Source organism: Mesoplodon mirus (assembly GCF_964341445.2).
Source record: "Mesoplodon mirus genome assembly, chromosome: 11".
Taxonomy (NCBI): Eukaryota; Metazoa; Chordata; class Mammalia; order Artiodactyla; family Ziphiidae; genus Mesoplodon; species Mesoplodon mirus.
The window spans coordinates 48,041,865-48,054,303 of NC_138987.1; the positions used below are offsets into that span (position 1 = coordinate 48,041,865).

The window sequence follows — 12,439 nt, forward strand, 5'->3', positions numbered from 1 at the left end:
TATAACAAAATACAAATTACATAGCATATATTTATTATATTATGTTAGGATACGTAATATTTATTAAAGTCTTATTTTTATTTATTTATTTTATTTTATTTATTTTTTGGCTGCTTGGGTCTTTGTTGCTGTGCATGGGCTTTCTCTAGTTGCGACAAGCAGGGGCTACTCTTCGCATGGTGCTCAGGCTTCCCATTGCGGTGGTTTCTCTTGGTGCAGAGCATGGGCTCTAGGCACATAGGCTTCAGTAGTTGTGGCATATGGGCTCAGTAGTTGTGGCTCGTGGGCTCTAGAGCACAGGCTCAGTTGTGGCACACAGACTTAGTTGCTCTGCAGCATGTGGGATCCTCCCAGATCAGGGATCCAACCCATGTCCCCTGCATTTGTGGGCAGATTCTTATCCACTGCACCACCAGGGAAGTCCCTAAAGGCTAATTTTAACAGCACTATTTTAAGAGATGGATATGATCATTATCCCCATTTTACACATAAGGAAATTGAGTACCAGTGAGGCTAAGTTACTTGCCCAAGATCATTTAGCTACTAAGTGAAAGGACAAGATTTGAAAAGAAGCAGTCTGGCTTCACATATAACACCCAGTTCATTGCTGTAACATAATATAATCAAACACTAATTCAGATATATTCAATGAGATAAAATAATCAATGTGGAAAAATTAAAATGTAGGCTTTTTTCTTTTTTGGTAAAAAATGTTTATTCTATAGAAAAGTTACTGATGCAGATTTTGCAATTTTATTTTTGCCCATAATATATCTATGACTGGTCTAATAAAAAGGGAAAGCTATAATAATTAAAATTCTTTTTCATGTAGTCAATGTCAAACAATTATAATTACAACAGCAAAAACAATAAATCATAGTAGATGGTTTTAAGCTTGATTTTATAATGTATTCTTTGGCCTTAAAAATAGTACATTCAAAATTTTTAAGTGTTTTAGATTAGAATGTATGTGTCTACAGGACTTTCATATAAATTTTATCATGTCATCCTAACAAAACTGCTGTGTGGTAGTCATGCAAGGACTGGTAATCCATTCATAGGCAAAGGAAGTTTAAAACAGAAGAAGAAAAAGGAAATGAAAATATTCCTCAGAGTTCACATGATCAAACCAGAACTTGGCCAGTTATCAGTGTTTCGAATTCACTACATAACTTACTTTTTCTCACTTCTCTTTAGTGTTTAACTTCCCAAATATAAAAATCAGATCATTGTACATGTACAATCACATTGTACATCTATTTCACGTTGGTATATGGTTTGTTTGTTAAATTGTCCACCCAAATACTCTGAAGCATTGATAATTCAAAGTTAATTCAGAAAGTAAAATTTTAAGTTATTTGAAATTAGAATTTCATAATGTCTTCTCTTTTTGGTTCATTTTATTTAAAAAAGAAGAGAAAATGCTTTAGCTTAATTATTGAAAAAATAACCAACAGAAGACTCAATGGTATAAAATCCTTTTTAAGCATAACTATTTTTTTGGTGTGATTTTTGTAAAGTCTGCCATTTCAAGTCTCAGGAATGTTCAATTATTTCCTCATGGTGACTTTTGCAGACTGGCTTCCTGCCACCACCATCTATCTCCTTCCCACCAGCCAACCTCACCAGCCCAGACCCTGGGAATTTGATTGGGTCACAGAATTTCTTACACCTAAGTAAATGAAAATGAAGGAAACTCAGAAAACTTTTACCCTCTAAACCTGTAGTCAGTTTAACAAGCTGTAGAGAGGAGATTTTAGTCCATTTAAATTCCTATCACATAGGTCCTCAAACTACCATCATCACTGGCATAAATAGAGACATACTCAAAGGGAAAGGGAGAAATGTAAAAGGGTACTACAAGCAACTATGGAATCTCCATTGGTATCCTACAAATCCAGCTATTTCATAGTTTACACCTTCCCTATTTCCTCTTCAGAGGTGACTACAGGATCCGGTCCTTGTGTGACAGAATCCCGTCTCCCATCCGTTATCTAAATTTGGCTTAGGACATCTCATTAGATCAACACAGCGGGGAGCTCCCAATCTTCTCTCTGCCACAGCATCTTTCCATTATAATGTTTAACTGCCCAGTACACTCATGAGTGAATGCAGATTGTGGAATAAATCAAAAAAAAATAAAATAAAATAAATTCCTTTTTATTTTCCAAACAATTAAAACACCATTTTAATTTCTAATTGCCCAATGCTTGGCATGGTCACTCTGTTGACATGGGATGAGGGGAGGGACTTGGTTGTGGCCCACATGCATTTCCCAGGGCACTGCTGGAATACCAACTCCCTTATCTGAAAGTGCATTGGGATGAAAGTGAACAGTGAACAAGAGCTAGCATAATTAAAAGGATAACCCTGAATCTACTTCATTTTTACACAAAAAAAAATGTACAAGCTTATGAATTTTCAATATTCGTAGTAGCAAATAACTTGTGACCCACTAGAAGGTAGTGATCCCTTGTGTGTCACTGAACAGTCTGGGCTCTGTCACACTGAGGAATATACTTCTGAGAATTATCTCACTACAGTCTTAGTGGCTCTCAACAGCTAGTGCTTGAGCCCCCCTGCTGCACATCCCTGAGAATTTCTCTGGGGCAAGTGACTGTCCCTGTTTGGAACACACCAGGTACTTCTGATGTTTGTGGTTTAAACAAGTTGGAGGACCACTGCTTGATATGTTCCTGCAGAGGTTGGAAGCCTCCGTTACTAATTCAAGAAATGGCACTCCAATGTTCAACAGTTTGGGGAGGCTCCCTGTGTGACTGTTCACAGCCCCCTCTCTCCACAAAACTACCAAAACTTCATTTAAAAGGGAGAAAAAAAAAAGAATATATTTAAAATTAGCAATTTCAGTTCTCATCAAAAGACTTGGAAATCTCTTGCGTTTGAAAGACAAATGTAAGAGACAAATGCGTTTTGTGACCTTTGTTACCATTTATCATAGGACTAAATTTACAATAAGCAGTCAGCAGTTTTCCTAGATACTATTTCTCCTACTTAAATAACTATAACCAGGGGGACACTAGTAGTTATAAAGTGGTCTAATTATAATAATCAAACTATCCCTAGTTATGGTTAGGGAACCATAACCATAGGGAGGATGATCATCTTGTTAATACCATATTTTTATAATAATATAGTTATACTAATATATGCTTATAGTCATTAAAAGATCCGCATGGGGCTTCCCTGGTGGCGCAGTGGTTGGGAGTCCGCCTGCCGATGCAAGGGACACGGGTTCATGCCCCGGTCCGGGAGGATCCCACATGCCGCGGAGCGGCTGGGCCCATGAGCCATGGCCGCTGAGCCTGCGAATCCGGAGCCTGTGCTCTGCAACGGGAGAGGCCACAACAGTGAGAGGCCTGCGTACCGGAAAAAAAAAAAAAAAAAAAGATCCGCATGACACAATGGAAAATGTATGGCTTTTGGCATTAGGCAAACATAGATTAGAAACGCACTTCACCTGCTGAATAACCTGTGGTCTTAGGCCAGTCAGTTAATCATCATAAGCCTCAGAGTCCATATTTATGAAAGAATAATAACAACTCCAGTTCACACGTTGCCCATGATGACTTTCTATAAACATTTTCTTTTACTTCCCTCCCTTTTGCTATTAACATCTATATAGACATAAACAATAAATATAATATTAATCAAGACACAGGTTCCCATGACTTCCAGCCCCAACCTCTGATTAAATTTCACAAATCGCTGCTTAAATTTATCCTCAGGATTTTTTTCTTACTTAGAAGCCTTGAAGGCATGAGCATATGTTTGGGTAGGTAGACTTGTACTATGTGGAGTGGAATTACAAAGGCTCTAGGAATTTGAGGGTTTTTTAAATGGGAGGAAGGGATCCAGTTACAATTCTTGTTCCTTACAAAGTCAGTCAACTATTTCTGAGGGAAACAGATTTGATTGGGCCAAAGCTTGTCACTTCAGCCTTCTCCTTTTTGGACTCCCATCTACAGTGTTTAGAAGATGTTTTTCTTTGTTCATTATTTCAACTTACCCATTAAGGATACTAGGCAAATTCCTGAAGTATATGGCTTCCTGCTCCTAAATGGGCATCCACACTTGCCCTTCAGCCTTGATCTTTCCTCTTGCAGGTAAAAACAGAAAAGATGGAGAGAAAAACATGGCGGATCCTTTTCTCCCTGTCTGTGCAAGCCTGCCTCCAACCTGGTGATCGTTGACACTCACTCTTTGTGGGAAAACTTTTTTTTTTTTAACATATTATACTAGATTTTACTAATTAACTCAATCTTGTAGCTTCTGCAGTTCCCCCTGCCAAAATCTAGTTCTTAGAGGATTTTTTTCCCTTTTGAATATCTAAAGCAGAATGATATTTAAAAATATAATTGTATAGCTTTATTAATATCTGAAAAATGCCTACTGAACTAACCCAGTACATCATATAATGGCCAAGTAAAATTTTCGTGTTTTCATGTCCTGTTTTTCTTTGAACTTACATATCTCAGAAATTAGCTCATTATCTGAAAAAAAAAATGAAGAACTGGTGAATTATAATACAGGAGTGTTGCCACTGAATGGACTGTTTGATTTACCCAAGCAGGTAATGAACACTGTTGTTGTCAAATTCACTGATGAGTCATCTTAGTTAGGATGTAAGCTAAGGGGCATTATTCCAGTGGCCTTTTGTATCCTGGTGCCATATATATTTTTTGGCAAGAAAAGATGAAAAGCAGCAATAAACAACTGAAGACTGCCCATGGCTCTGTAAGGTTTTTGGAACAATTCCTGGGACTGGGAAGTGAAATTGGTCAGCATGTGGAGAAAACTGTCATCTCAGTAGCAAGATTTAAGTGAAGATGACTAAGCCATTAACAGCACGTATGCATATTTAATTCTGTTAACTCCTAGCCTCAGCCTTCTTGGATCTTTTGTTTTGAGAGGAAGGTCAAGACTTTTGGGAAGGACATGAACAGAAATGGCAGATTAAAATTGAAGTGTATATAATTCTTTCTGGAACTGCTTAAATTTCATTATTTGAAAATATTTTCATTTCTGCCCTTTGGTCAAAGACACAAACTTAAAATTCTTATTTCTTCACAAGAAATAATTTGCTCTTCTTAAACAGGTTTATGGTTAAGTGCGGGATATTATATGAACTTTTCATTTAGTAACTCTAGAATTCCCGTCTGTGGTTGGAAGAACTCTTAGGAAAGCTTTGAGAGATATGTAATGACCCCTAAATATGTATGTAGTTAAAAAATAATTGATTAGTCATCGTAAAGGAATACATGTCTCTGGCTCAAAATGTTACTTATTTCCACAATTTTTCATTTTCTAGTGTTAATTATTCTCACAGAAGGAAGCATCTTAGGATTTAGACTGGAGATCTAGGGCAACTGTCATTTTAATAAGATATTTTAAAATAATTCGAGATTGTCATGTATCCATAAATGTTGCCATGGAGATGTGCATGAACCAGCTTTGTGGTCCATAGTCCATCACTGAAAGTATACCACCAAGATCAGATAGGAATATAGTTGGGAAAGACAGAATAAAAATTAGAAAGGAAACCACATGACAAGTATGACAAGTGGCAGGAAAAGGAGAATATTTTTGTTTAGATAAACTGCATCAATATCAACTAGAATTACATAGATTCATTTAGCTCCTTTATCCTCATTCTAATTTCTAATAGGGATCTACGTTCATTTTTGACAATGTAAGAGGTTAAAATACCAATTTTAGAGGTTAAAAACTACTATATTCCTATTAAATGGTAGAGATGTTTAATATTCAGCTTCATCTTAGTACAGTCTTAACGCTTTAACAAGAGCACACAAATTTGTGTTTTATTACCTTATAATAAAGCTGTTGTCTTAACTAATTTTCAGAACAAGAACGGGCATGTAGTAATAAGGAGACTCTAACTGACATGTTTTGGTAAAGAAGAAGCCATGTGCCTTAATAATAACTGATGTTGTTTCAGCATTGTTATTTTCAGATTATTTTATTTTAAAAGGGATGATAATTTGTACTGAAAGTTCTTTGTTTTCTTAACATTTAAACTTTTCATTAAAATTTGCTCTTTTGGTAAAAATAAACAGTGAACCACAGGATATTCGTATGTGGTGCTTTGCTTTTAATTACTTACGGAGCAATTACAAATGGAAATAGGATGACACTGAGATGTCTTTCCTGCTTAGCGCCAAGGCTTGCATTAAATGTGTGCTATGTGGAGTGGAGTCCCAGAAGGACCAGCAGTTTTTCTGGGTCCAGTTCCAACTACAGTTATTCAGAGAGCCGGTCAGCCTTTTGGAGGGAGAAAGTGTGTTAGGGTTACTGACTAAGTATTGATGCTGACTCAAGTGACGCCTGGGGTATAGTCATGGCTACTATGCATCCATCGTGTTTAATCCTGAAGGATCCCAGTTTCAAATCTTCTATCCCACTTGACTTATGGGAAAATTAGTCTGTTATTGATTGAGAAAATATAGTCAGCTTATAATGTGTGAATAATCATTTTGAAAAATGTTTTCCTGCTATTTTTCCTCAAATGTCTAAAAACTACTTCACTGAGTGTTACTACATTCCTAAAGAAGAAATGGCAGAATTGAGAAATAATTGTATTTATGTTCATTTTTCCTTCTAATTACTTTACATATGAAAGAAAACTGAGTGGAAATAACATCTGTATTTTGTTCACACATAGGTATTTTTTTTCTAAAAACACTAGTAAAATTCAGGAAAGTTTAACAAATCCCTTCATGATAATTAAAAAAAAAAAACTGGGCATGTAGTAGGAATTTATAAATGGGTGATATCTTTACCTTCACTTATCTGAATTAACAGATCACAAAAAGATTTAAAAAGCTGTAGTCAATATATCACAGTTTTTGTCATTTTTCCCACAATATACACTAGTGCCCAAGTAATTCATATTCTCACCAACAAAAAAGGTCTCTAAAGGAAAGCAGTAAATACCACTTTTGAATTTGAAGCTGATAATGCTGTTTTTAAATGATTGTTTTTACTATAGTTAATGAAAAGTCGCATGGCAAATCAGTTGAATTCAAGTCTTAGCTTTGCCATTTGCTTGTTAGATGACTGTGGTTATTTTATTTAATCTGTCCATGTCTGGGTTTCCTCATTTGTAAAATAGTGGAAATAATAGTGCCTACATCATAGCGTTATTTGTAAGAATTATAAAAGATTTAGCAATGACTCAGATATAATAAGGACTTAGTAAAATATATTACTTTTATTAAAATAGACAATATAAATTTCCTTTTTTGGATTCACTAACATTTTATGCTCTTATGAGTTCATACTTTTTTAAACATGCAGACAAATCCAAGAGAAGCACAGTATAAATGTGTCAGTTATCAGGTAGTTCTCTGCAGGCTTTTTGTGGACAGACACGTTTGGGCTGCATGATTTGAATTTCAAGCGAGCTTCTTCTCACTTTGCCTGGGTTGTACCAGGAAACTCAGTCTCTTGTCTTTTTCTGTACTCTGTCACAGACCAGCTGTTTGATTCTGGCAATAACCTTTCTGACCTTCAGCATACTTCTGTAAAATGTACAGGTATTGGCTTCAGTGATCTCTAAAGTGTGTGTGATCTACATTACATAACCAAATGTTTTCAGTATTTGCCTGTAGTCAGTGATTTAATAGTAAAAACATTGAGAACCTAGAAAAATTTAGGAAAAGAGAATATGGTTGTGGCCAGTGAAACTGCATTGAGCCACAGATGATAAAGGACTATTCTGGCTATTTCCAAAGCCTCCACTATGTAAAAAAAAGTGACAGAAAAAAGCCTCAGTAATTATAGACTCCTTTTGCCTGATTTTGAAGAACTCACAATGTAGAAACATAACACTAACAAGGATCTTGATAGACTACTAATTATCCCCCATAGGTGAGATTTTTTGGAGCTTTCTCAGTCAGTAATCTCTGAGAGAGATATTTAAAGCCAGAGAGAAAGGTTATAATGGGTGAAACACAAGAATTGAAAGATAGAGGGTAATGCAAATAAAAAAGGAAGAACAGTCCATAGTGGCAGCCTCTACCTGAAGAAGTACAGAAAGGTAGTGGTTGAACACTCTGATATTGAAAAGGAAAAGAAGATGCAAAGAATCAACACTGAAGTCTGTACTGTTAATTTATAAAGGAGGAATTTAGTCAGCTGGACGGGCCTAACACAGTTAGTGATGTCCACACTTAACGACATCTATCAGCATTTGGAAGAATCGGAAAACAAAAATAGCAGCACTGTTTTACAGACATGATATATAAGCTTAATAAAATGAATTTCAGAACTCCAGGGCATGGAGGGTATGTAGTGACAAGCAAGTAGTATAGATAAAACCATATTCATAAAAACTAAAAACAAAAACATACTTGGAATAACTTTTTATCCCCTCCTTCCTATCTCTTTTTCTCTTTTTCTCATTTTCTTCTCTTTCCAACTCCCTTAAGTATTTACTAATAGTGAGAAGAACTGATGAAAAGCCTTTGCCGGGCTAATCAGAGAAATATTCCAGTTCCTTCTTTTTTTATTCCCACTATGGGTCATTAATGATAAAAACAAAAGACAGAAAAAAATGGAAGAATAAAATAATGTGTCATCTAATATACTTAGGCATTTAAAATACAGGTCAAATTCCAAAGGTCCTTTCCCTCTGACCAATTTCTCTGTTTCATGATAATTTAAATTTGGTATATTTAGTGTTCTTAGCAATCATTAGCTATCTGCCTGAGGACACCTAAGAAACTGGAAAGGTATACGGATAGAGTAATAGTGAAATAACCTGCATCTAACTGTCCATTCACTTACATTTTCGCTAGCTTCAATTATTTCCTTAAAGATTTCTTGGAAGTGTTTGCACAGTGATGAGAGCTTAAAAAAGAAACAAACAAACTCTGAGTCAGAATTATGTATTGCTTTTTTGTCACTGAAGAAAGAATCAGGACTGCCAGTTCCTAAATGCCTGCCTTTGTGCTGAGGAACTAGTGGCTGCATTATTTCATTTTCTACCACAACACTTTTTTTCTCCATTCTGAACAGAAAATCTGAACAAGTAACATCAGCTACACTGCTTAGAAAACCTTCCTTCTGGGAGACAGTGCAGGGCTGGCCCAGTTTGTCTCCATAGAACCACTCTATTTTTGCTGCATCTTGATTCCTTAGTACACATTAGAGAGCCTTCACATCCCCAGCCATTCCTTACCTCCATCAAATTTACTAGAACCACCTTACTTTTGAGTGGAAACAAGTGATAAATGAACAATCTGGTAAACAAATCCCTGTTAATTGTTAACAAGTATTACTCCTGTCCTATAGCTCAGATGCCCAGAAAGCTCTTACAGTTGTAACAATAATAACATTAATAGCTAAAATTTACTAAGGACTTCCTGTGGACCAGGCCTAACTACATTCTTTAAAGTTTTTATTTCAGTCCTAACAACAATCTTATCTGGTCAATTTTTATTACTCCTGTTTTATAGATGAGAACATGAAAGTTTAGTAAATTTGAGAAACTTGCCCAAGATAAATCAAGGCACTGGATTTAAAGTCAAGTCTTTTTTAACTCTAAAATCTCTGCTCTTTAATAGTATATTTTCTCTCAGGTATTTTCTGGAGGATATTTGTATTTAATTACTAGATGGAAAAATCTACTTTATATCAAAGTGAGCCATTACCAAATAATATTGCCACACAGTGCTTTTGGGAATATCAACCAACTCCGTTCCATTTGTTTTCTCAATTTCACCTTCTTATGATGATACAGTATTTCAATACAGATTGTATTGTGAATGACTGTTATGTTTACAGAACTGTCTGAAGCCCAATGTGATAAATTTATTTATGTCTTCACCAAATATTTACTAAGAACTCACTATAGGCCAGGCATATATCAGAGGAAAAAATGCATAAGTATAATTACAGTCTTTTGCTCAACAATATTGTTCCTCAGTGAATGGGTGACTGGATAAATTATCATGCATATAATGTCCCAACAGATACACTAATAGTATGTGACTTTAATCTGACTTTGTGAAGGTCATTCATTTGCCATCAAAGAACTTCACAGAATAATAGCAGTGAAATTATTTTCACTTTAACGGTAAAAGACTAACCAATGGCAATTTTGCCTTAAATTCCCTTTAACATTTTCTGAATGCCATAACTTTATGCTCAGAAAAAGTGTCTGAATGCCTTCACTATAAGACTTTCTCTTCCTTTTAAAATTTATATTTTTTATTTTTCATTTCTAATTTTTAATTTTAATACTCTGAAATATTCCAGTCAGTAATTGACTTGGGATGATACTTCATGTGAGATAAGGAATTTCGTGGTTCTGATCAAGAATGTGCATTGTATTTCAATGTGGTTTTTACATATGAAAAATACAACGTGTTCTTTCTGAATATCAAACGTGTTTTATATAATTTATGTGTCTATTTTCATTAATTGTGGATGGTGTATTATTATTACTTTTAATTAACATCAGGAAGTATAAGAATACTATTACAGATGATACATTTACAAAAATTTATTTACCTTTATTAATTTGTCATATAATTCCAAATAAAATTTACTACCATCAAATAGGCTGTGTCCTGTGTTATTTTAATATTAGTAGTAATGCAGTTGTGTTGATCTACACACACGTTTTCCTCCTTGGGACCAACCGCAAGGAAATTGGTGAAGGTTTGTGGTGTTGTCTATACCTTTGCAAAGACCAAAGTCCATGTGGAGAAAAAAAGGTCAAGTAGACAAAGCATCTGATCTGACATTTAAATAGGAAGGCACTTATTTTCAGCTAAAAGATTAAAGCTTTGTTTTATTTAATACTTTTTCAACAAAAAAGTTGCCACTTAACAAAGTTGTTGATTATTATATTCACTATGCCTAATTCAGTTGGGGATGGCGTCCTTTCTGGTGCAAAGACAACAAGTGATGTCACTGTCTGAAATGTCTATTCTAGGAGTTCTCTGGCAATTGAGAGCCTTCTTTAGCATTGTAACTGATAGATGCCACATTACCACCTAAAGGACTTTTTTTTTAACATTTTTACAAAGAAGAAACGTATACTATGTATGCCATAATCCTAGCATTCACTACTGTCTATTACTGTTATTTATTTACCGGGCCAATTCACCCTTTTCAAGAAAAAGTGCTGTTCAAAACCTAAAAGTTATGTCTCATTTATCTTGTCATCTCTACCACCCAGAACAGTGTTCTCAGTTTAGAGAATAATATTAATACTGAATTACGAAGCATCTCTGAAAGCCTATTTTTAACATTGTTTTATGTTCTGCAGTAAAAATTCTTCTGGCCTAAGACTCTTCAGTATATTATTTGATGTTTTCAGATCATTCCTCGTATATCTGAATTGACAGTTGTTTTCTACATTTTATATAAATAGAAATATTTCTTTTAATATTATTTATTTCTATTAGTTTAACTAACATGAAATGTATTATCCAAAATGATACATACAAGCATTCTCAGAAATTTCTACTCCAAGTAACATAAATTATCTATAACATTTAGAGTTATATGTACTGCCTCCTTTTGGGTAGACAGAATGAAACATATGACTGACTACTCTCATATCTGGACTGTGCTGTCAGCTCTGATCCATATATTCAGCAAACATTCATTAACTATCGCTATGCTACAATCTGTTATGTCAGGTTCATTTGATGCCAAATGCATTTTATGAGTCAAGGAGTATCATATGTATGATATAATAATAATGCCATTTTTAAAGGACAGAATTTATCTCCTTTCATAAAAAGAGACATCATGAAAGCATTTAGTAAAAAACATAAACACCATTATTACTGCTTCTTATAGTTTATGTTTAAATGGAATGTGACACCACTGATTTCATCGTGTAAATGTTCTTTAGATTAATTGCAAAGAGGGCATTTTTGTATTCTAATGTCCACTTAATTCACTAGCTGGGATTCATTGATTCATTACCCAAATTTTCATTACAGGCCCTCCAGGCCCTCCAGGTGGTCTGCGAATAGAAGACATTAGGGCCACTTCTGTGGGACTTACTTGGAGCCGTGGTTCAGACAATCATAGTCCTATATCTAAATATACCATCCAGACCAAGACTATTCTTTCAGATGACTGGAAAGATGCAAAGACAGGTGAGTTTTATTTGTTTGATAAATCTGTTCATATTTTGAGAAGAATTTTTTTTTTTTTTTTTTTTTTTTTTTTTGCGGTACGCAGGCCTCTCACTGCTGTGGCCTCTCCCGTTGCGGAGCACAGGCTCCAGACACACAGGCTCAGCCAGCGCCCATGGCTCACGGGCCCAGCTGCTCCGCGGCATGTGGGATCTTCCCGGACTGGGGCACGAACCCGTGTCCCCTGCATCGGCAGGCTGACTCTCAACCACCGTGCCACCAGGGAAGCCCTTGAGATG

General features: G+C 35.4%; 1 protein-coding gene across 3 annotated transcripts in view; it reads left to right on the forward strand.

Moving 5' to 3' along the window:
• Positions 1–12,439, forward strand: part of CNTN1 (contactin 1) — a gene marked incomplete at both ends in the record, with an annotated part of 158,478 nt that overhangs the window by 69,161 nt on the left and 76,878 nt on the right. For 2 of the 3 annotated variants that reach the window (XM_082635858.1, XM_082635859.1), the window contains one exon: positions 12,003–12,161. In XM_082635858.1, coding sequence (XP_082491984.1) covers positions 12,003–12,161 — 159 coding nt within the window. Of the gene's footprint in view, positions 1–4,124; positions 4,463–12,002; positions 12,162–12,439 lie in introns of those variants that run through there. The other variant, XM_082635860.1, reaches the window with a different exon arrangement.